The sequence below is a fragment of the Boleophthalmus pectinirostris genome, unplaced genomic scaffold, assembly GCF_026225935.1.
Source record: "Boleophthalmus pectinirostris isolate CB_2022bp ecotype Guang Dong unplaced genomic scaffold, ASM2622593v1 HiC_scaffold_2, whole genome shotgun sequence".
NCBI classification, from domain to species: domain Eukaryota; kingdom Metazoa; phylum Chordata; class Actinopteri; order Gobiiformes; family Gobiidae; genus Boleophthalmus; species Boleophthalmus pectinirostris.
In genome coordinates, this window is record NW_026571152.1 from 8369239 (window position 1) to 8395664 (window position 26426).

General features: G+C 37.8%; 1 protein-coding gene across 1 annotated transcript in view; it reads left to right on the plus strand.

The window, feature by feature from the left end:
• The window catches only part of ptpn9a (protein tyrosine phosphatase non-receptor type 9a), a 47241-nt gene extending 21200 nt beyond the window's left edge, over positions 1 to 26041 (plus strand). The window contains 13 exon segments of the mRNA XM_020923197.2: positions 969 to 1112; positions 6619 to 6708; positions 9728 to 9852; positions 10292 to 10397; positions 11113 to 11223; positions 12383 to 12395; positions 12398 to 12698; positions 14282 to 14369; positions 14453 to 14522; positions 14757 to 14835; positions 16155 to 16305; positions 19247 to 19454; positions 20372 to 26041. Of these exon segments, the coding sequence (XP_020778856.2) occupies positions 969 to 1112; positions 6619 to 6708; positions 9728 to 9852; positions 10292 to 10397; positions 11113 to 11223; positions 12383 to 12395; positions 12398 to 12698; positions 14282 to 14369; positions 14453 to 14522; positions 14757 to 14835; positions 16155 to 16305; positions 19247 to 19454; positions 20372 to 20562 (1677 nt within the window). The 3' untranslated portion in view covers positions 20563 to 26041.
• Positions 26042 to 26426: the final 385 nt, after the last annotated feature.

Sequence of the window (26426 nt, forward strand, 5' to 3'; positions counted from 1 at the left end):
ATTTATAGGGCTGTGCAATGAATCACATTTTATTATTTCAAATGGTCAATGATCAGCTTGGGTCTCTTTAATGCAGAGCTACAGCCAGACCTGTGTCAGTAAAAGCATGAGGGTTGGAGCTCAGACTTTGGAGGAAGAAAATGAACTCCCGTCTTGTTATTTATATTCATTATGAAATAAAAACTGAAAGCCACATGTGTTTGTTTTGAATAAGAAAACTAAAATCACCTTAGAAAACTGCGGTGCCCAGTGAGAGCTGATGTCATACATAAATGTAAGGATCTGAAATTTATCCGTAGGAGTTGCTGACTCTTTATTGTGATGACATTTACAACCCATGTAAATGGCTGTAGGTGCAGTGTGGTTTGGGACACGCGTGATTCCTGCAAGAATCAGTAGCACCCTGCCACACTGACCTCGGTGAGATGTAGGTGGGGCGTGGGCCTGCGGAAAGAATCTGCAAGAAGTTTATTTTTGCCGGACACTGCAGCGGTCTCTGACGTCAAGCTGACAAAATCACATGAGCAAAACAGGAAATCAGACGCACAAAACTGACAGACCAGGAATATTTTCAGAATAAAATATTCCTGCACACTCCTAGTACTTCACAAATGTACTTCCCCATTGTAGCCAAGGTATCCAAAAGCATGAGAAAATGGTATCCAAAGGCAGAAAGTGGTCATATGGTGAAATGTCGCTGTTGTTTACCAACAAGGCTTCCTATACATGCTAATCTATCATGTGAGCTCCTGTAAATATGTTGTCTCGGGAGCACAGTTTCCACCCTCTGCCCACAGCCCACTGCAGCGTACCTGCAGTCAGCGTACACCGGGGGTTACGGTGACGTCAGCTCCTATTAGGCACCACAGTTTTATTTGTGATTTAAAATGTGTCAATTCTAACATCATAATCTATGGGTGAAATGAAAGCAGTTCAGATGAATCAAAAACTCTTGTGTTTGTGTTCAGGCAACGAGGCAGTTTCTGGAGGAGATCAACAAATGGACCAGTCAGCATGGGGTGTCCCCTCTGTCCAAGGACCTGGCTGTCAAGTTTCTCATGGCCCGAAAGTTTGACGTGCTCCGAGCCATCGAACTCTTCCACAGCTACAGGGTGAGTAATAATGAGTAGTAGACCGGGGACCAGACCGGGGACCAGACCGGGGACCAGACCGGGGACCAGACCGGGAACCAGACCGGGGACCAGACCGGGGACCAGACCGGGGACCAGACCGGGGACCAGACCGGGGACCAGACCGGGGACTGTTTTCTGATCTGTTGTTGTTTCCTCTTCACATACATACCTGAAGTTGTGGTTTGTTTCAGTCATACATGTTTAACACACAATCTGTATATTTAAGTTTAAGTTCTTCCTTAAAAATGGGAAACACTTTGTTCCACCTTGTGATGTCAGGCAGTAATACAGGAAGTGCTCCATACGAATTCACTTCGAATCGATTGAATAATTTCAGTCCTGGATTCACTAATCTCTACTGAAATGAACAAAAGTTGACTTGAAAACTATCACTACATGACATCACAAGGTCAAACAGAGCACTTTGAGTTTTGTAGCTTCAGACAGAGGGAGCGAGATAAGGATTATTCAAACATGTGTGAATGATACAAAACACAACTCTGGGTATGTGTTTGATGAGCTGAACATATCTTAAAACTCATAAGAGTAAATGTTGTGTAATATATGGCCATTCTCTATTCTATTAGTGTCAATTTGTTAAACCAAAGTAAATATTTAAAGAGATACTAAAACTTGTACCCACCAACAGGACAAAATTTGACATTTTCTGAACAGCATTAGAATGGTCAAGTTTTTTTTTTCTAGTTATATAGAAAATTACATTCTATTGTCTAAAGTGTTTTTATTATTGCGGAAAATAAATAAGTATGAAGTATTGACTTCTTGGTATCAAAATAGAGTTTGAAATGGTATTGTGACAGTATGAGACATGTGCTCCTAAACCCGTAAGAATACATTAGTAATCGTGTCCTTCTCCTAATCTAATCTGTAGCTCCTAATGCATTTGAATGGGTAATATTTCTTTGTTAAACCTGATCCGTGTGTTCTGGACGTTGTGGTTTCTTCCTGTTTGTCACTTCTTGTTTTGGGACAGTGGGGTTGTATTAAGAGCAATTACAGTACAAGTGCTCGAAATGAGTTTCCTCTGCAGAGTAGCTGGGCGTTCCGTTAGTGACAGGGTGAGGAGCATATTTGCACTGAAGAAGCTCGGAGTAGAGTCACTGCTCCTTCACGTGGAGAGGAGCAGCTGTTGGGAGGGCATCTGTTCCTGATGCCTCCTGGACACCTCCCTGGGGAGCTGTTCAGGTCCCACCAGGAGGAGGCACCGGGGAAGGCCCAGGACACAGTGGAGGGACAATGTCTCTGGGCTGGCCTGGGAATGCCTTGGGGTCCCCTCGAAGGAGCTGGAGGAAGTGTTTGGGTGAAATGTCAGGGAGACCCTGCTTAAACTGCTGCCCTCACAACCCAGACCCAGATAAGCAGAAAAAAAAAAAGGATGGATCAATGGACATGTAGGGATGTCAAAAGTATCAAAAATTAGATCCTTACCTATACAAAAACGACCAGTAGTGTTGAAATTAGATACTCATTTGAGCAAGAAGTGATACTAAAAAGTCACACTGACAGGACAGAAATGAACCTTGTAGTTTTAGAATGATCATGAGCTGTATCAGAACAAGTATAAGAACACATAGTCTAGTATACACCCATGGACCACTATGGAACCGACCTGGACCACTGAGTGACTACACATATATAAGACAACATAGAAAAATAAGTAGTATGATTTAATGCTGAAAATCACATTCTATTATCTAAAGAAAGAGTGTTATATTATAGTATGGTATCAGAATCTGTATTGCGTATTGAGTCAATTCCTTAGTATCGAAATTATGTTTGAAATGTTCATATCGTGACCACACCGGATACATGTGAAACTAAAACATGTTGTACCCTTCAGACATAAGGATCTATGGCATGGCTCTGTGCATGTACAGTCTATGTGAATACCAGATGCTGACCTTAATTATTTAAACAACTAAAGAAACATGAAGCTAATTAAAACCATAAGGCAGGACTTCCTTTGTTAATGACCTAGTTTTTGGCATCCACGCAATGATTCGATATCCTTGTTCCTGGAAAGATAAAAAAGATATACAGTATATTGAAATGTGTGTCATCATGAAACCTATAATTTAGTTTTTTGAAAAACAAGGATGCACAGCAGATATTTTTTTGCTCATTTTTACTGTGAAAAATGTGAAAAACTGATTCAAAATGATTTGCAGTGGCCCAAAATTATGTTTTCCCCTCAAAAAGGTCCTGTATTCCGCATAATTGACTCTTGTGAGCTTTATAAATGCTGTTGCCTCCTCAAAAACATACTCAGAGTTGTGTTTCATTTCATTCACACATTTGAATAATCCATTATTATTAGTCTGTGTGTGTACCCAAAGCTCAAAATGCTCTGTTCCACCTTGTGATGTCATTTAGTGGTAGCAACTCCTCAGCCTAAATATGCAGAGTTTGTGTGCTAAATTTGTGTGTGCTAAATTTGTGTGTGCTAAATTTGTGTGTGAATGAAACAAAACACAACTCCAGGTGTGTTTTTGCATAATATGGGCAGTTTAATTATAATATTGATCCATTTCATTCTAATCCAACTTTATTTGTATTGCACATTTTACCAACACAAAGTCTTCAAAGTGCTGCACAGAGTAGGCGCTATATAAATCAAGAGAATAAATAAAATGAAGCATAAAATGAATAAAGAAGCAAGTCAATAAAAAATATAAAAATACTAAAATTAGCAAATAGAAAAATAGCAAATAAAAACAATTTTAAAAAACAGTCAGAGGAGCATACAATTCTCACGCCGTGTTAAAAGCCAGTGAGTAAAAGTGTGGTTTTAAAGAAGGCTACGTTTATATGTTGACTGTCTGAACAGAAGATGCAAAAGTGGCGTCTCGTCACTTTTCATTCCGCTTTTAGACAAGCGTTTTCGGGATGAAATCTGCGTGTATACGGACGCAAAAGTGTGTGGAATTTGATTGTGTATGCATGCCAGGCAGCTAGATGGTGATGTATGTGATGTAAATGCGTACACGACGTGAGCAGATCTGAACAGAGTTTTGCGTCTTGGGCAGTGTAGACGGAAATGCTACGGTGGAGCGTATTCAGCTTTTCCACTCCGGAGGGTGGTTTCAGATTTTTGTGTTTTTAAGCCCCAAAAACGCCATCAATGTCTAAACGAAAGGCACTTCCGATTAAATATTTTGACGTTTTTACCCGCAAGCGTTCTCGTGTAAACAGGCCCTTTAAAACAATTGAATGAAGGGATGGTTTTAATGTGAGGGGGGAGAGCGTTCCAAAGTGTGGGGCCAACCACAGAAAAGCTTGATTTAAAACGTTAGGATCGTGACAAGAATCATTTTAAACATTTTAAACTTGATTTCAATTCTAAGGAGTGGACTCAATATCAACTTGGATACCACAATGATAATAAAAAACACTCTTCATTTAGACAAAAGAATATGATTTTCAACATTAAATCATAGTACTTTCTTTTCTATTCCCATGTGGTGTTATATGTGTGTAATCTCTCAGTGGTCCAGGTTGGTTCCATAGTGGTCCATGGGCGTATATACTAGTCTGTGTGCTCTTATATTTGTTCTGATACAGCTCAAGATCATTCTAAAGGTTCATTTCTGTCCTGCCAATGTGACTTTTTTGCATTGAAACTAGATACTCATTTTCGCATCCATTAATATCTGATTTCCAATGCTTTTTAGTGTACCTTTTTAAAATATATACATTCAGGTTTGGTGTTTTGAAATATATGCACATTGCACATATATGCTTCTATAAACCTTATCATTTATTAAGCAAGAATATATATATATATTTTTTATGTAATTCCAATGATTTAGTCACATCTACTCATGGGTAGTCATTTAACCTGGGCATGTACTTAATATCTGAAGAATTTTGACACTCACTGTAAAGCAGAAGTGAAAATGGGTAATGTAGTGCTGTGGGTACCATTTCAAAGGGGAACAGAAACGTCTGTTTATTTCAGCGGTCAAATTCTGAGGAGTCACTTTTGCGTCATAAACTGCACATATTGGCTAACTCTGGTCTAATGGTTAAGAGTTACGCTTATGTTGCTTATGTAATGCAAGCTCCTGGTAACTGCTGTACAGTACATTTGCTGAAGTACAGATGTCTTTTCTGATCTATGCTATAATGTCGTTTCCTCGTCGCAAACAGACCTGGAGTTGTGGTTTTCTGTTTCATTCACACATGTGTAACGCACAAATACCGCATATTCATCCTGTGTTCTTTTCTCAAACTGAAAATACTCTGTTCCTCCTTGTGATGTCATTAAGCGGCCAACCTCGGATTTGCCTAACTTTGAAATTACAGCAATTACAATATCAACTGTACAAAAGGTGAAATTAACTATAAAAAAAATTTCAAACTGATAATATACTAATATGTAAATATGTTAAATTAAATTACTAAATGACATCACAAGGTGGAACTGGTCATTTTGTGTTTGGGAGATATAGACAGCCTAATAATCCAGTATTACACAAGCATGTGAATGGGACAAAACACAAGGTAACAACATTATAACATGTTTTAAAGCTCACAAGAGTCAGTTTTGGATAATGCAGCACCTTTTAAAGTTTTGAATATTTTTGTAAAAGAAGTGGATCAAGTTAAACACCTAGCTCCTCTTTCTGGGTCAAGAAAACCTCTTGATGATTGTTAAAGGTGTAACTTTTCTGCCACCTGCTTATATCCATGGAGATGTTATCGCTTTGTAATAATGTATACTGAAAAATGTAGAATATCTCAATTGCTGATTTTGAGATATGCGAAATTATAATATAAAGTGTATTGTCTATTATTAAAGGTTATTATAAATGACTTAAAACTGAAAAGGTTTAGGGTAATCAAACAACAAACAAGGATATAAAGTGATATTTCTGCCCATGTGTGGTTCATTTTATGGTTCATTCATGTTTTGTGTGATAGTAGAACTTTAACTCCAAGACTTTTACAGGCACAATGAAGTAGGGTTGCAAAAAAACAAAACAAAACATGACTACATTGCCTAACTTGTGTAATTTTGTGTAATTTTACAGAAGTGATGACAGAAGTGATGTTTTTGTGTAGGGATAGGTGATATATCAGTTTCAGTATCGGCATCGAACCATATTGATACATTTTTTGGTCTATGATGGTATTGGCCAATAACGATATTCTATACCGATATTTTTGCAAAGCTCGATTCTCTTGTGTTTCCATAACTAAATGGTATTTATTTTATAAACAGGAAAATTGTATTTGTGATCTGTACTTCAACTTCAGATCAATTTGCTATGGACTTTAAAAGCTAAATATCGGTATCGGGCACAGCAGCAGGCCAAATATCAGATATCGGCTAAAAATATCTGTATTGCCCATCCCTACTTTTGTGTGTGTGTGTGTGTGTGTGTGTGTGTGTGGGTGTTTTGTTGAGGTAAATGATTTTCCATTGGTCCAGGTTTGTCCTGATTCTCCTGCTCTGTTCCAGGAAACACGACTCAAAGAAGGAATCGTACGACTGCAGCCCCACGAGGAGCCGCTGAGGTCCGAGCTGCTCAGCGGGAAGTTCACTGTGCTGGTGAGGAAACATGGCCTCTATATTTTAATGTTTTTATATTCTACTGAAACGATTCAAGTGAAGTTATATTCGATTTCTCATCAGCGAAAATGAATATTACAATTCAGTTCACAAAGCTGCTGTGGTATAAGTTTGGTGAAGGTCGAGGGTCTAAAACATTTTATTTTCCCTAGAGATGTTGTTTTGACTGAACTATTCCACAATTTGGCATAAAGCTTGACTATCTCCAGCAGGGGACGCCACATTAAGTATTTTTAGAGTACTCCGGCGCATTACAAGCAGTAACATTTTCATAGGTTTGCTCTTTGGGTTCTCAAAACAATCCATGGCCTCAAGGATATAACTAATATGAATAAAGCTGCACTGTGTCTTTTTTCAGCCTTAATACAGCTTACTTGTCAGTATTTGTTGTGAACTGGCTCCACAAACTTGCCATTTTAATGTTATGTCCTTTCAACTGATGACAATCGCGTCATTGGGATTGAAGAATGGCACCACTTTCTGAAGCTACTGTAAAAGAAAGATTACGCTTTTGTTTATTTATACTGACAGAGAAGGCATTGGACTTTTTGCCAGTTTTTGTTTCATTTGGCAGGCCCAGTAATTATAGAGATATGAACCATAAACCAGGTCAACAAATCTGCAATCTGACAGTTAAAAGGCGAATTCCACCGTAGAGGAGGTGTGAGAAACTTGTTTAACAATCTCACTTGTTGTAGATCCTAAATCAACTTTCTGGTCAGATTGTGTTAAAGCTCAGATTAAAGTCTAATAGAGCTTCAGACTGAGTAGTGCCTCCAGTTAGCATCACCCCAGGGAATGTTGACGGCATCAGCTGCAAAATATCAATAATCCCCTGACACGGTTAAAATTCCTATGTCATCGCCCCCCCTTCCTCCTCCCCTGTGCTCGCTCTCCGCTGACGTGCTCCGGCTCTGCACATCCTCTGCTCTGACGTCTCCGCTCACTTCCTGTCTGAGTATTTTTAGCCCTCAGAGTCAGGGAGGCTTCATATTTTTATTGGTTTGGAAGACTCGGTGCATTCTGCTTTGGTCCTCATGACGTCCCCTGGTTCAGTTTTACGTCTAAATTCTGTCAAATGAACTGAATTGGAGTAGACGCAGTACCATCACTCACCAGGAGGGGGTTTTATGAGTCTTGTAGGGAGCAGTGTATCAGCGAGTTTGATGGAAATAAGAAGAAATGATGGCAGATTTTAAGAAGTATTTACTAAATCTCAGAATAGTTGTTGTTGGCCCTCAGGCGTCCTGCTGAATTGGCCCAAATGACCAAAAGTAGTCCTTTTTACTGCAAATGTTAGGTAAATTCTTCAATGCTTACTTACATTTTGATGTGATACAGACATAACATAAATGTCTGATGACTCATTACAGCTGTGGTGGAAAAAGTTGGAATTTTTGGGTGATTCATTTCATTGTTCTGCAGTCTGTGCTCTGTATACATTTCCATATGTGGCCTTGGATGAAAACCTTTGTATACTTCTGAATTAAAGGCTTAAAGAGACAGTCCGGAATTTTGGACATAGGACCTCATTTCCTAGTGAGCCAGAGTGTTGGAGACATGTGGAGACACTTTTTGAAATATTCCATCCAGTCCTTGTATTTGCAGAGGTCACTGGTGCTGGGCTAGTGCATGTCAATGGCCATAGTTATCCTGCCAATAAAAATAGTCTTACCCACGCCACAAAACACCCAAAGCAAATCTATTATTACACCAGACTGTTGAGGTAAATGTCTGTGTTGATAGAATCATTTTAGAAGTAAAACTAACCTTGTATTTGAAGGATTTATGTCTGAGCAGCAGCAGCGAGTTGTACTTCCTGATAGAAAGGTTGGCAGCGGCGGACTGATATATGATAAAAATAGTCCCTCAACATGCCGCGATTCATGAGATGCAAGGTTAGTTTTATTTCAAACATTATTCTGTCTGGTGTAATAATAGATTTCCTTCGGGTGTTTTGTGGAGTGGGTAAGACTTTTTTTAATGGCAGGCTAACTATGGCCATTGACATGCACTAGCCTAGCACCAGCGACCGCTGCAAATACAAGGACTGGATGGAATATTTCAAAATGTGTCTCCACACGTCTCCAACACTCTGGCTCACTAGGAGATGAGGTCCTATGTCCAAAATTCCAGACTGCCCCTTTAACAGAAGTACAGTAGTTGTTCATTTTTATCATTATTATTCTTTATTATTGGTCTTTATTTAACAAGGTAGTCCTGCTGAGAGGTGGGGCCTTTTTTTTTTTGTGGTAGTGTAAACCAGAGCACCCAGAGGACATCTACCCAGGCACAGGGAGAATGTATAAACTCCACACAGAAAGGTTAAAACTGCAGCAAACAATTTAAAATTAACTTTTTTTTCTTCTTCATGTTTTCAGCTTAATAATCAGGTTCAGAGCCTTTATTGATCCTTCAGGAGAGTTATCATAGGAGGCAGTATCACCCCTGACAGCCACTCAGCCCGTCTGGAGCAGTGCCAATACGAAAAATACACATGATCTTGAGTGCCCTCCTGTGGTCACTGTTATACTACATTTTGATTTATTGCCAATTATAATATTTCATTTAGAGCAAGCTGAGATTCAAGACATTCAAATAGTGCCACATTTATTTAGACCCTGTTAACAAATGTGAATATCCATAATGGAGCCTGTATCACACTGTATATAAGTGGAAATCAATTTCTATCGATTCACTGCTCTGATGATTGTATGGTCAAAGTGCATATGGCAGGTTCGACTACCCATTTCATTAAAGTTCACATCATTATATTAAAGATTTTACTAAAGAAATATTGCCTAGTTGTGGTACATTTTTCATTTTGGTGAAGTTAATCATTTTACTTCCTTGTTGGGCACACGCAGTAGATATGAAATTAGAGTTAAAGGTATTTTGCTTAAGAACTTTATTTTTGTAGTTTTCTTAACTTTTTCCACAAACTGCCACTTAACTATATATGATCAGATTATAAATGATGTTCTTTCATCTGTTGCAGAATGCTCGGGATCCGTCAGGAGCGTCCATTGCATTATACACGGCTAAACTCCACCATCCGAATAAAACGGGAAACCATGTAGTCCTCCAGGCTCTGTTCTACCTCCTGGACCGAGCCGTGGAAAGGTAACCACATATGTCACTACTACAGGGCTGCGGGATTTGGGAAAATATTGTAATTGTTAATAATCCAAAAAGCATTACTATTGCAATTATATTTACAATTTATGTTCTAATGAGTGCTGTTTAAATGATAAAAATAATTAATCAGATTATGTTGTAATGTTGTAATGTAAACTTTCTAACTTGAAGCATTTTAAAACATTTTATGAATGAAAACTCTTATTCCAATATCCCCCAAATTAAAATTAATCATTTATAAGTTTAGAAATTGGATTTCATAAAGAATGTTCCAGGTTAATGTGCATAACCAAACAGCATATTTAGTTGGGTTCAAAGCCCCTCATGCCACTTGCTGGCAGTTCATATGCCTTGTCTCAAATATTAATGCTCCTGAACTTGTTTACAATGTGCAATTTTTAATTAAATACATTTTTTGTTTCAGTTTTGAAACCCAGAGGAATGGCCTGGTGTTCATTTATGACATGGCAGGATCCAACTACACAAACTTTGAGCTGGACCTCAGCAAGAAAATACTCAACTTATTAAAGGTGAGTTTAAAACAGACCTGCGGGCAATTGTCCAGACCCAGCCTCATGTGGCTCTTTGGTTGACTTGGACCGGCCCATTTAAGATCATTTGGAATTATAAAATTAAGATTTTTTACCTCATGCATGGACTAAAGCTACATTGCTTTTATTTTAGAGTTGTTGTTTTTTTTTTTTTAAATGACATGTTTTGTAAGGCAACATCACTTTTTCATTGCTTAGTCATAACATAAACTTTTACCAGTCTGACCAGTTTGTCAGAACACTGCTATTTACTGCTTTTTATTAAGAAATATAATTAATATTATGCAGAATTGAGTTAAGCATTTTGGCCCGGCCTCCCACAGTATTTTCTGTTTCTTATGTGGCCTCATGGAAAAAATACTTGCCCACGCCTGATTTGAAAGATATAGCCTAATATTTTGTTTAATGTTAATTGCCATGGCAGTGGTGCCAGACTTAAATCACTTCAAAACATTCAAAAGATACACAATTTTGTTTTTTATTTGTTAACTGCTATGGAAACAGTGTTAGATTTTCATCAGTCTAAAACCATGGATAGTAAGTTTATGAAAACTCTAAAATATCTTATCTTTATATCCTTCTTCCATCTGAAATAGTCATTAACAGTAATATATTCTGTAGCTATTTTTAACAAATGAGCAAATTTCAGAAATGGTAACATAAATGTGATCTGTGTTTGCGTTGTCTCCTCTAGGGGGCGTTCCCTGCCAGGCTGAAGAAGGTGCTGATAGTGGGGGCTCCGGTGTGGTTCAGGGTGCCCTATAATCTGCTCAGTCTGCTGCTCAAGGAGAAACTCAGGGAGAGGGTAAAGTACTCACTCACACAGGCCTCGTTTGAATTATATATTTATCTGTTTCTTGGAGTGTGACTTTTTATTTCCTAAAAAAAATGCTACTGTTAAACCAATGGAGAATTTTTAAAGTAAACTACTGGTGTTTGCATTCTCTCAAATTTATTCTGATACTACAGGCTGTTAGATGGGTAGATAGGCCTGTCATAATAATTACAATTTTGTTTCATCGTTCAATAAGTTAAAGCTAGAACGACTTTTGGGGTCAATATTTATGTCCTACAGTTTAAAGGTTATGTTGTGTTATTCTCTGTACTAAAATTTCAAATCAAAATGGCAAAGGCTACAGTTTTTTGTACCATAATTTCCTCCGCAAACAAAAACATATCCTGTCTTATTGATACTTTCCACTGCTGTGATGTCATGGTGGAATGGTTAGGAGTTACCATGGTGACACAACGCACACATTAGCAAACAGTGTTGAAATAAACATTGATGCCATTTTTTCCGTTGAACAAAATTCAGCAAAATATATTTTTTTAAATCAAAATCAGTACATTTGAAGCTTTTAAATCTCAAAATCTCCATGAAATATTTTTACTTTTTAATCATAAAGTACATTTTTAAACACATACTTTAACACTTTTAAGTAATTTTAAGTAATTTTTTTCTTGTGATACTTTTACTTGAGTATTTATTTGGTCTGGTATTTGTACTTACATTGTGTAACTTTTCTGGTCAAGTGCTTTTCTCTATGTAGATGTTATTGCATTGTCTAGAATGTTTCGTAGTATGGCATTAAATCATTCTACCTTCATGGAGACCGAACGAGACCAAGTTACAGGTCAGATCTGGGGAGTGGCAACCCTGCTCACATTCAGATTGTCTGTTTTTCTAGGTATTTTTGAGCTATAAAACCACCTGTAATTGAGTAAATGCAAGGTAGAGGTGTTTAATGTCATACTGTGGAACATTCTAGACAGAGCAATGATATCTCCATAGAAACAAGCAGGTGACAGACCCTTCACAATGTTACACAATGAACCTTTAAGTAGATTTTTGTATAATGCAATTTTTTTTACTCCATTATCTGTACTTTTACTTAACAAACTGAGTACTTCTTTCACCGCTGCTCTTCCGTACTCCCCTGACATAATGTCTGTCCATTCTCCAGGTTCAGATGGTTAAACTGCCGAGCTCAAACAACACCTGCCCAGAGACTGCCTGCCCCAGCACCTCGGGGGGCTGTTACCTCTTGACGCCCACACCATGAACCAGCAGCTCCTGTCCGGTCAGAACGGGAGGGTGGACCCCGTGGACGAGCTGGTGTGCATCCCAGTGGAGGAAGGGTCGGTGCACGTGCCGGGGCCCGAGTCCATGAGGCCCCAGGAGCTGATGGCTCACCTGGGCCGGCTGCAGCGCTCAGGGATCCATCAGGAGTACGAGGAGCTAAGGAAAGAGCCACCACCAGGGACCTTCCACCACTCACAGTCAGTAATAATAGTTTAATACATGATGTGATTAGATTAGCCCAATACAGTAATATGGAGTAAGCTAGAATCATTGACTGTATATATAAATGGACATAGGAAACCCCCCTAGCCGCTGTGTTGCAAATAGGACGCTTCTGGCTCCATCACTTGTGGCTCCATTTCACCTTGTACTGAAAAAATATCGCCCCCTTTCTACATAACTGATGCTGTCAGGCTCCTCATTTTGGTCTTAAAGGGACAGTCTGGAATTTTGGACATAGGACCTCATTTCCAAGTGAGCCAGCGTGTTGGAGACGTGTGGAGACACTTTTTTAAATATTCTATCCAGTCCTTGTATTTGCAGAGGTCGCTGGTGCTAGGCTAGTGCATGTCAATGGCCATAGTTATCCTGCTCCTAAAAAATTCTTACCCACTCCACAAAACCCCGAAGTAAGTCTATTATTACATCAGACTGTCGATGTAAATGTCTGTTGATAGAATAATGTTTGAAATAGAACTAACCTTGCATCTCATGAATCGTCGCATGTTGAGGGACTATTTTCTCATATATCAGTCCGCCGCTGCCAAGCTTTCTATCAGGAAGTACAACTCGCTGCTGCTGCTCAGACATAAATCCTTCAAATGCAAGGTTGGTTTTACTTCTAAAATGTATTCTATTAACACAGACATTCACATCGACAGTCTGGTGTAATAACAGATTTACTTTGGGTGTTTTGTGGAGTGGGTAAGACTGTTTTTAGTGGCAGGCTAACTATGGCCATTGACATGCACTAGCCTAGCACCAGTGACCTCTGCAAATACAAGGACTGGATGGAATAGTTGAAAAAAATGTCTCCACACGTCTCCTAGCTCACTAGGAAATGAGGCCCTATGTCCAAAAAATATTTGTATTAACCCGCTCTACATGATTTTGTTGTTTTTATTTTGCTATTTTCCTTGTAAATAAATTTCTTTTCCTATTATGGAACTCTGCTCCATATTTGCCTCATAACTGCCAGCCTCAGTGAGCTTCATTTGACTGGAGCTAAAAGCTGTAGGTGATGTCACACTCCCTTAGTCCACTTCTTTATACACTTTTGGCTGTAATACTGTGAAAGGAGTGTTTTCATAGACCTGTTATCCAAACAACAGTAAAATGTATTTAAATCTTCTCATTTTAGTATCATAATTTGGAAGTGCAATTTGTGTGAATGAAATGAAATAAACTCATCCACAAAAATCAGTGATCAGTAAGCGCTCTGGGAGCTACATCAAGCCCCTTTGGCGTTCCATTTGGTTCTCAGAATTTCACTAAGACAAAATCATAAAATCTGGGTTAATAGTGAATCCAGGTTGGAGCAATTTGAGGGTTTTAACACGGGAATGAAAAGCTACTCCTAGTAAGTCTCTAATGATGCTTTCAAAGTCGCTTTTCAATTGGGTGCAGTATTCAACTCCTTGGACCAGCACTTACTCACAACATTTGGCAGTGTATATGAAGTGTCTTGCTTAAGAACAGAGCAACTTCAGGCTTCGGATTTCTTTGTTTTGACCAAATTTATTCAAGGTAAATATAACGTCATATTCCTCCTTGTCTACAGAGCTTTGTACAACCAGGACAAGAATCGCTACGGAGACGTTCTGTGCCTCGACCAGACCAGAGTCAAATTAAAACTGCGACGAAATGAGGTTCGTTATAAAAAAAATTTTTTTTAAAAAGAGATTTGCATTATGTATTAAATCAAACTGTAATTGGCTATCTTTCATTGCAGAGATCCGACTACATTAACGCGAGCTACATGGACGGCTACAAACAGAAAAACGCATACATTGGTACACAAGGTAAGGACTTTAGCCTAATAGAAGTAAAAAATGAACGTAAATGTAGTTGTATTCTAGGCTACCAAGTGTCATTTATTTGTACAACATTACAACATCCGTGAGACCATTTGTTATTCAATGCTTGCCTCATTAAATCAGCATCCTCGTCTCATTAACTGGCCATGCTCTGTTATATTTTACTTCCCATCTGAACCTAAACTAATTGCATTGTGTTTGTTTTGCTTGTCTGTTAAGGGCCACTGGAGAGGACATACGGAGACTTCTGGAGAATGGTCTGGGAGCAAAATGTGCTGGTTATCGTCATGACAACCAGGCAAGTTATTTAGTTATATTTATTAATTTTTTTATACTTTTTATTTGGTTATATTTATTTTAGAACAAATATTAAAACTTGACTCAACTCTGATCAACAGTGTTTAGTGGCTGTCTATTATATTTTTAGCCATATTCATCAGCCGGTTTCACTTTGTAGAACCAGTCTGACCTCGCAGCATTAGGATTTGTTCGCTCAACAGTAGGCGGGTACTTTTTAAATTTAACCAATCACTGCTATTTGCTCGTGACATATGTAATGCTCAGTAGTGTCCAAGTAATTGCCGGCACAACAGCAAACAAAGCAGAGAGTGAACATGTCTATCAACGATCAAAGGCGCAATAAAAAACGTGAAGTTTATATTTGACAAAGGAAGTCCAAAGGAGGATAGCGTATGCATTCTGCTATCACAACTAGGGTTGGTTCAGCTCTTCACTGATTGGCCAGTGCGCGGTCTACAACTTCTGGGGTTCTTGCAAACCGTCTAGTGTCTTCCAATTCCTGACCTGGTCGCTGGAGAGAAATTAAATTGAGTGGAGGCACTAGGTAGCACCAGTCTGGCTAGGATATTTTATTGCTTTGCCGGAATCTGCAGCATTAAACGTATCAATCTTGCATTTATTCAATTACAGGTGTTTTTATTTCTCAAAAATACCTTGAAAAACATAATTATTTTTGTGGTTCAGGATGAGGATCAGAATCACTTTTAGTCATCTCCAAAAGGAAATTATTTCAGCCCGAACAGCAGAAGAATAGAGTTATCAAATACAATAGTTTACCAATACAATAAGTATTAAAAGCCTTTATCAGCTAAACCCACAGAAAATAAAATGGAATTATAAAAATGTATTGCCCTCGTAACATATTTACATGAGTGGATGACATTTTTTGCAGTGGAGCTTTAATGTGCCTTTCAATCCTGGCAAAAATCCAGTCCATACTGTTTTGAATGGAAGGGACTTTAGCTTCCTAACTGTAGGTCTACCTGATAAACCTGGACCAATAGGATAAAGGGCTCCTGTTTCTCTATTTTCCGATCTGTTATAATGTTGTTTCTTCATCAAAAACACACCTGGAGTTGTTTTGTTTCGCTGATGCATATTTAACACACAAATCCTGCAAATTTAGGCTGCGACAATTTTCCATAATATAGGTCTTTAAATCAGTAATCAGTTGTGTTTTTGTTTTTTTCTGACTAAATGTTAGTCTGATCCTTTAATACATCAATCAAACACTTGAAAACTCTTCCATCCGTTTTGTACTTGTAATGAAATAACTTTACAGTAACATTTAGAGTAACTGTACTTTCTTGTTTGTAGGACGGAGGAGGGCAGTCGGAGGAAGTGTGGTCAGTACTGGCCTCTAGAGGAGGGAGGGCAGGAGGTCTACGGACACATCGCTGTAGTGAACCAGAGAGTGGACCATCACCCACACTACAACCACACCACGCTGGAGCTGCACAACACAGAGGTAAAACTACTAAAAACTCAACTCATGTACCCAGAAAAAAAGGGACGGCCCAATACATTTGACTTTGACCACAAATTTATCTTAAAAGTGCAGTATGTAACTTTTTAGTTGGAGGTCTGTCACTTGCTTGTTTCTTGGATATGTCTTTGCTTTGCCTGTAATGTTCCACAGTATGACATTAAACAGCTCTTACAATTACAGGTGGTTTTGTAGCTCAACATTACCTCCAAAAACTGGGATTGCCTCTAAACAGATCTGACCTGTAACTTTGTCTCCATGATGATAGAAAGTTTTAATATCATATTGTGAAACCAGACAAAGTAATACATGCTGTTCTCCATGGATATTTTGATGGACCCTCCACCAGAAAAGTTACACAATGCACCTTTTAAGAGACAGTGGAGTGCAAAGATTAACTTGTCACTTTTGTAAAAAAAATAATAACATGTACCATATTTTTCGGACTATAAGCGCACTTTTTTCATGGTTTGGGTGTTTTCTGCAACTTATACTCCGGTGCGACATATATATTAAAATTTTCACACTGACAGCCACGAGAGGTTCTAGGCTTGGGTGTCAGTATCTAGTACTACTATTACTCCTGTACCACTGTCACTTTGCACTCTACTGCACATGCCTCCTGTAGAAAAAGCCTCTGTCTTGCTGCAAATAGTGAAACCTGTAGCCAAAAACGGTAATCGAGCAGCAGAAAGAAAGTTTGGAGTGAGTGAGAAACTTGTGAGGGACTGGCAGAAAGCAGGGATGGAGGACACCGCTTCACGGCAGCCAGGTGGGTGCACCATGAAACTTTCCTAGAAGTCACTGGATGAATCGACAAAGCCTGAATTTCAAATACAACAGAAACCATCCTGTCGGGATTCAGAAAGGCCAGAATAGTTCTAACTGGAACTGATGCTGAGTCTGAGGACAGCTACACAGTAGAGGAAGCGGCGCTCCCTTTACATCATGGATCTAAGGTTTACCTCCGGAGGTTGCGCAGAAATGACAGTGAGGATGAAGAATTCAATGGATTTAGTGCTTTGGAGTGAGATTGTGAGTTTGGTAAACGTATGTTTTTTTCTTCTTCATTGCGCATTTTTTGGCTGGTGCGACTTATAGTCTGGAAAATACGGTATTAGGGCTGTAGTTGACATGTCCTGCCAATTAGAAAGCTCTCAGAACTATTAAGCTTCTCTGTATCAGACAAGAAAACTGCATGGGAGTTCATGCAAAAGCTACTTTTTATGTCAGATCTTGAACTCTCCTTTATAGTTTTATATTCATATTAAACCACTAAGTGTCACTGTTACTGCACGCACTAGGCACTCTCCATTATGATAAATATGAAATCATTATGTGAGTGCTCTTGGCAGACAGTTAAAAACCGTTCAGGAGTAATGGACAGGTGCTTTTGGAAGGTGCTTTGGCAGAGTGTATCTATTTAAAGTGGAACTAAACCCTAAATGCACTTTTTCACCACTAAACTGCATATATGTTTTTTTAATATCATTATATAGTGTTCTACTGTTGTGGTTATGGGCGGAGTTTGGAGTGAGTTGCCAAGAGAGTTTAAAGACTCAATGTCAGTCTGAGTTGAGTTGTTCTGTACCATAGTGTTGTCACGATACAAACATTTTAAACTCTATTTCAGTATTAAGGAATAGACTCAATAGTCGATACCGAATCCAGCACCATGATGATAATAAACACTTTCTTTAGACAACAGAATGTGATTTTCAGCATTCAGTTCTAGAACTTTCTTTTATATTATCATTTCATGTTATATCCAGAATCCCTCGAACAAGTAGGTTCATAGTGGTCCGTGGGTGTATTTGATTAGTATCATGAAAGAGTTCAATATTTTTTGTCACTCCTTTCAAGGTCATTCAAAAGCTATTCAGGAAAGGTTTATTTTTTGCCCTGTGAATGTGACGTTTTTTTTTTGTATTGACACTTCCTTACTAAGTGTCGAGGGGGCAAAAATTGATCTAATCACAATTTACTGGGGACGTAACAATAACCGAAATATTATGATATCGTATCGTCAAAGTTCTCCCAATAATATCGTGGACCATCACAGTATATCAAATTACAATTATTAAATTAAGAATTATGGTGCAGCAATAGCTAAAAAAAATACAGAGGGAACTACATAGACCATGATTGTTTGCTCCATTTCAATGCAGACTACAAGAAGAAATAACAGTTCTAAGCACGTTTAAGTTTTAGTTCTTTGGATTAGGTCTTGTCAAGGAATTTTAAGAGGAAAAGTAGCATATTAACAGTTTTAGTTGTTTAGCCTCCACAAAATATCCCAATAAATATCGTACCGTGAGATGTATATTGTGAAAATATTGTACAGAGAGATTTGGATATTGTTACATCTCTAATCGTGAGCCTCCCCACCATATCGTGAGCTTTCCCACGATGTTGTAATAAATATCATTCCATAAGGTTCATACTGTGTCGATATCGTATCGTGAGACTTGGATATCATTACACCCCTCAAATTTACTTCAAAAGTTGTGTATAAGACTTAAAATGTCCAGTGCTTTTCAAGAATGTGTAGATTTGCTTGGAGAGATACAAAAACTTGTGTACTGGTAGGTCGAAGTATCACAGACACAATGTCAAGGTACATAAAAGTCCTTTAAGTATTTTAAGTGTCATTTTGTTTGTAGTCGGCTCACATGACCGGTGTCACATGATTCCACTCTTTAAGGCCACCTGCAGTCTTTTATGTCTTTACAATGCCCTGAAGAAGACCTGTATGGTTGTTGGTGTCCCACTTTGTAATAATAAACTTATAATGCACCTTTTCGTACACGTACACATCAAGTTTTGGCTATTTGGCTTAAGTAAATCAAAGGTGCACTATGTAACTTTTCTACTTTTCTGATTAAGATTTCCCTGTAAACCCTCTTTCCTCCCTGTGGTGCAGACTTGTGAGCAGAGGCAGGTGAGTCACTTCCAGTACCTGAGCTGGCCCGACTACGGCGTTCCCACCTCGGCCGTGACGCTCATCGACTTCCTGAACGCCGTGAAGAAGCAGCAGAAGAAGACTGTGAAGGCCCTGGGGCAGCAGTGGACCGGACACCCCCTCGGACCCCCCATGGTGGTCCACTGCAGCGCGGGCATCGGCAGGACAGGTGTGTACACATACTTCTGCTCTGATTGGTAGGGCTGCAAGGTTGGGCGGAATCTAACTGAATGGAGCCCTGTGTCCCTTGTCCCAGCAGATTTATCCAAAACCAGTGATTTGTCCTAGTTTTATACAAGAAATGTCCCAAGTGTTCCCATTTTTGACCAATCTGATCTCTGCCAACAGTAAAGAAAAGCATAAATTGTCACTTGTTTAGGTAAAATACAGAAACGTTGCATAAAAACAACCAAAACACGAAGAAAATGTGACTATACTGAATTATGTTAGTTGTGAATGGGCCGAGTGTACTACAGTTTTCCTTCACTGGATTCACAATTTTATTATTGCCAACCACCAGTTTTTGTGTCCGAGTTTTGATTTTGATTATCTGGTCGCTCTATACATAATGTAAGTGAGGAATAACTTTGGACCTCTGCAAACTATTTAAAATGAATTAGTTCTGTTTTTCCTGTTTTCAACACAGTACAAAATTAGGTACAGTGCCTTTTAACTTTGTGGTTTATTAAAACTTACTAAAAAGACAATGTTTGAAAGTGTGCACTGGTGTCTAAGAGCTGTGAAAAGGGCACATGAACTCACTGTGGTGAATAATTAGGTCGCTTTGAAACATAAGGTAAGTGAGGAATAACTTTGGACCATTGTAAATTGTTTCCACGTTTTGAAATTGAGTACAGCACCTTTTTTTAAAAAATAAATAATATGCACATTCCAAAGTACATATACTAATATATAAACACAAATTACACATTTCAGAACAAGTGGCATCTAAGCAGACAACATACATGTAATACAAAGCAAATACAAAGTCTCACTCCAATCCACACCATTTGGTAAAAATAAATACAATTCGAAGCGTTCTAGCCTTCTTTATGACTGAAGTATGTTTTTTTTTTTGTCTTTCAGGTACGTTTTGCGCTCTGGACATCTGCCTGTCTCAGCTCCAGGACGTGGGCTCTCTGAACGTGCATCAGACGGTGAAGAGGATGAGGACACAGAGGGCCTTCAGCATCCAGACCCCTGACCAGTACTACTTCTGCTACAACGCCATTTTAGAGCACGCCCAGAGACACGGGCTGCTGCCGACCAATCAGTGAGCTCTTAGAGACTGCACCGCTGTTCCGCTGTAGCATTCAGACGTGTAACTCTTTAAAAAGGACCATATTACGCCGTTTTCTGATCCATGTTATAATGCCGTTTCCTCATCAAACATACCTGGATTTGTGTTTTGTTTCATTCATTTCATTTGTTCCATTAACATGCAAAAGTTGAGTTCAAAACACAACTCCAAGTATGTTTCTGATGAGGTAACAACATTCTAACAGGTCTTAATGCTCATGAGAGTCAATTTTGCGTAATACAGGACCTTTAAACTGCAGAAAAATGGACGCTCTTTAATGAGGAACAAAAATAAGCCAAGAAAAAAAAGCCTAAGTGTCTACGTAGTGCTTATATAATAGTATAATTAAACAGGCACGTGACGATACATCGGAATTAGTATGGAATATATTAAAGGCGTAATGTGTAACTTTTCAGGTAGAGCATCTGTTGCCTGCTTTTCTCCATGGAGATTAGAGCTGAACGATTGGGTAAAAAGATTTAAGTGTGATTTTTACAGATAAGCTTTTAAACACATTTAAACAGGTCCAGAAGAATTGACAAAAATCCAATTTACAAGAACGCCTTGAGTCTTTTACAGGCTGGCGCCACCAAGTGCCTCCTCTCAATTTAATTTCTCTCTAGTGACTAAGTCAGGAAATAGAATACACTAGATGATTCACAAAAACCATGGAAGTGGTAGTCTGGGCACCAGCCAATCAAGTGAAGAGCCATACATTATGTGCTGGCAACAATTCCAGAGATGGAGGATTTAAAGCTGGAACAAAGAGAATGTTCAATGAATTTTATCAAGTTATTGCCCTTCTTCCTACAAGATTTGGGAAAAGCTTAATATACCAGTTTTCCCTGTTAGTGACACATTACATATGTCACGACTAAATAGCAGCGACTGGTTAAATTAAAAAAAGTACCCGCCTACCATCGAGTGAACGAATTCTAATGCTGCGAGTTCAGACTGTTTCTACAAAGTGAAACCGGCTAATTAATCAGGTTAATTAAACCTACCTATATCCAGGGAAACGAACAAGTGATGCAACCTGGCCAAGTTACGGATCTGATCTGTGAAGAGGCAAACCAGTCTATAGTAAGAATGCATATTTTTGGAGATTTTCAAGCAATTCAAACACTATTACATCAATAAATACAAGATGGATAAGTTTAATGTCTTACTGTGGAACTTTTCGGACAACTCTTTAACAACTTCATTTAGAGAAGCAGGTGGTTGACTCTCCATTAAAAAACTTTCCATAGTACACCTTTAGTTCAAAACATAAAAATCTGAAGAGAAGCTAAAATAATTACAAATTGAATTCATACAAGTTTTTATATTGTTAATTATTCAGTTATGGTCTCTTTAAATGATCTTTTCCCCACCCAACAATATTCAAATGTATTGAAACGTGCCTGTTTAAGAGTAAGCAGTAACTATTCAAGCACACTGAGTGACAAGAGTAAGTTTATTGTTACATATTTTGTATTTATTTGTTTAAAAAAAGAAAATTAACCTGAAATATGCCTTTAGCTTCATCAGTGTCATACCTCCACCACACTCCATACAGACCACTTCAGAAACTGTCTTCTGATAGAATTCTAGTTTATTTTGATGATTTGGAGAATTGTGGAAAAAGATCTCGATTCAAAACAGTGTATCAGGTCGTGAAACTACTTCTGCTTTGAAAGATTAAAAGCTTTGCCTGCAGTTCAGGGATTTCTGGTACAAAATCTGCTCCAAATAAATGCTCAAATACGTGGAAAAATACTGTCGTCTGACCAGAAAATGACCGATTCACATAAAAAGATGCAACTTTTGACTGTTTTTGGTGTCACATACTTACCTTTTTTATTTATTTGTTTCAACGTACTGCCCTTGTGCTCTTGGCCAAGGCGCTCCTCCCACTTTGCTTCTTTCAATATCTTTAGGTAGCTGCAACTAGGGCTGTGATGATACAAAAGTTTCAAATTCTGTTTCTAATACTAATTTCAATACCATAATGTTTAGAAACACACTTTTTTTGACAATATAATATGATTTTCAACAAAGGTCAGAGTTGTTTTTTTAATTGCATCATGTGGTCTTTATACAAGTCTGGGTTAGGTCAAAACCATTCTGAAACTATTCAGGAAAGGTCTTGTTTTTTTCTTTTTTTTTTCCAGTACTAATTCTTAATCTTTCAGACCATCTTATCTTTTCTGGCTGTGTTTGCTTATGTGTGCATTGTGTCACCATGGTAACCGCTAAACTTTCCGCCTTACACATACATGTAAAACGCCCCTCAGTTTAGCAGATACAATAATTCCAAACAGGAGTGGAAAAAGGTAATACCATTGCATTCTTGTTCTTATCCGAGTACTTTTTTTGACAACTCTAGGCGCAACAGGAAGGGCATCTGGTGTAACAATCTCCAGATATTCAACCCTGCAAACAAAAAGCGTCAATACCAAATACCAAAAATGCCTAAACTTCAAATAACAGCTAATAATATTTGGCTTAAAATTATTATTATCTGTCACACCCTTCTTCTTATACACTCAAATTCAAAACGTGGCATCTGGTCTTTTATATTTTGCTCTAATTAACTGCATGTATGAATGAAGCACAACTAGTTAGAATCAGGTTTGTACTTTTCTGAGCTGTTACTAACATTTGACAAGAGTAAAATGCACTTTCATATGTTCAGATTCACAAAAATGCACAATTTCGCATCCAGAATGGGAGTTTGCTGTATTGCCATAGTCTTGCCAAATAGAAAATGTACGTATGTATATAAAGTGCTTTTTTACCTTTAAGCCACTTAAAACTTTACATCAAGGAACCACTCACCCATTCACACATACTTGTCCAGTTATTGCTTGGAGTGAAGTAGCAAATACATCTCCAAAAATGACAAATGACAAATTCCAAAACTAATTATTTCAGAGCTTTTAAACACTAAGCTGTCCCTTAAGCCCAGAGCAGCTATTACAACAAAAACTTAATGGAAAAAATACTGATGCTAACTGTAGGCATGCTCTGTCTGAGTTTTTGTGTTAAAATAAAGCTCATATTAAAGTTGAACTATTTGACCAGAAAGAGCTGGTTTAGTAGGAACTACAACTTTTGCAAATCTGGTTACAGCACAAATGGTTAAGATCGAATAACTGGCTTGTGTGCCCTCTTGTGGCTGGATAGATCATTACAATAATATTGATTAACATTCACAAAATACTAAACTTATTCAGAACCAGAACTTTCTTTAATTCTCTCTTCTTTTTTTTTTTTTTTTGACTCAATACATTCAATACAAGTACCCATTTCACAGATTGAAATTCATATTTTCTACATTTGCAGTTGCTCCCATCTGCTCAAACAACATCACTGCATTCTAGAATCTGAAAACCACCAACTGTGACACTGAATATCCATCTTAAGCAAAAATACTGAATTACATTTTTGGAGAATATATATATTGAATACATATAGCTTGATTTTGCTTCTAAAATTGCTGCGATCCCCTGTTATTTTTTGTTGATCTGTATAATCGCCACAATCATGTTGACATCCCTATTTGCAGCGACCCATTGCCTTTGATTACGCTTTAGGAAGTGAATGTATCGTGTCAAACCACAGATGCCATGAATTCAACTGTACGCCTTCAAGTCCTCGTCTCATGAGTTTTTAACACAAATGGTTTCTTTGCACTTTTACAGATTGCCTTTATGTGCTCAGTGATTAAAGGTCCCATATTACGCTATTATCTGATCTATTTTATAATGTTTCTTCATCACAAACAGACCTGGAGTTGTTTTGTTTCATTCGCGCATTTTGACACACAAACCGTGCATATTTAGTTATTTTCTCAAACAGAAAACACTCCATGCACATTCACTAGAATAATTAGTATAATTTTAGATGTAAAACTACCACTTCATTATGACATCACAAGGTGGAACAGCATTTTGAGCTTTGGAGATGTAGACAGACTATTAATAAAGGGCTACTCAAAAGTGTGAACAAAACAAAACACAGCTGCAGGTCTGTTTTTGATGAGGAAGCTTTATCACATGGCTTAAAGCTCACGTTTTGTCAGTTTTGCGCAATATAGGACCTTGAAAGATGCACTATGTAACTTTTGTGGTAGTGCGTATGCCACCTGTTTGTTTCTGTGACTATGTTAAAGCTTTGCCTGGAACATTCCGGAGTATGGCATCAAGCAAACAGTCACATTCAGTTAATTGCAAAAATATGCTTTGAAAAAACATGCAGCGAGCAGTTTTGCGCCTCCAAAGATTCTGCTTGGTCTCCATGGTGATAAGTATAATGCCGGACTGTGGAATATTTCAGGCAATGAATGCAATAGCAAGCAAATGGTAGACCCCTCACCAGAAAAGTTACATAGTGCATCTTTATAAATACAATACAATATATATATAAAAAATAACAATATAAAAGCTCTAGGTCTTTGAGTATGTGATGTGTTAAATGGTCTAACCTACAAGTCTTGTGTTTCTTCAGATGTACAACTAAACAATCTGGCTTATTTTCTAGGGCTGTGGTCGACTAAAGACATGTCCTGCTGATTGATTGGTTGACCAAAAAGGGAGGCATGGCTAAGCTCTCAAAACTCTTAAGTGTCTCTGTATCTAATCTGACCCAAACTGCACTCGCAAGACTACACCTGCACGGGAGTTCATGCAAAAACTACTATTTATACAGAAGAAGTACTAGGAAAAATATTTATATAAAGACAGATTAAACTTGTCATATTTAAATCCTAATGATTACATAAAATCCAAACATTCAGAGTCAAAGATTTTGGTGGAAGCCACGATGGAAATGCAAGGCAAGTTTATTTGTACAGCACAATTCGTACACAAAGTAATTCAAGGCGCTTTGCAGAATAAGAAAGACCGTGAACTCACAATACAAACAGAACAGAACATAAATTTATCATAGAACTAAAAGAGAAGAGAGAAGAATGTGGATAAAAAATGGTTAAACAACTACAGCCCTACTATTTTGACATTTTCTGGATAAAAAGTGTTCTTATTACACCCTTTAACAGCTGTTTCAAGTCTGGCTTCAACTTTCTGCACAGCGTAGTTAATCAAAATAAAATCTGTAAAATCATGTTAGAATGTGGTTGAAATCTGTCTGTCATTTGTCTATATATATATAAAACATGTACAGAGCCTTTAGTCTTTGTGTCATTATGTTGCTGGGTAAAAAATTCTTTACTACAAAATTCATATTGAATTTGCTGGTAGTGAAGTGTTGAGTCTGCCGTGTGTTGTCCATTCGACGATGGACGCAATGCCCTATTTTTTATTTTTCTATTCAAGTTTCTTAGATTTACACAAGCTATACAGTTATTTACATTTATTTTATATGTGTTTTGTTATAACCTATTACTTTATTGTTTAGTCATGACTATTGAATCAAGCTATACTCTTATTAAATACAAACTTTGTGAAAGTGAACTGTTGTCATTGTGTTTTTATCAACCTGCAGCAACCAGAAATTTAGGATTTGACATACATACTGGCAGTGATGGAAAAAGAACTCAAGAAAAAGTACAGGAGCAAAAAAAACAAAAACAAGTTAAAATAAAAGTATCAAAGTGCCATTTAAATTGTATTTAAAGAGAAAAGTAAAAGTATTCCACACTGCTTTTGAAATCTAATGAGGCTTCGGATGTAGTAATTTTGATAGATTTGTGCTTGATTTTGTTTAAAAGAAAATACTGAATTTGTTTTTCTAGCTGTTTTTTCTTGGCATATAAACCGTTGGCCTTTTTAGTACGTCTCAGACAATAATAAATACTTTTTACTTTTCATTCCACTTCAAAAATGTAGTGGGGTAAAA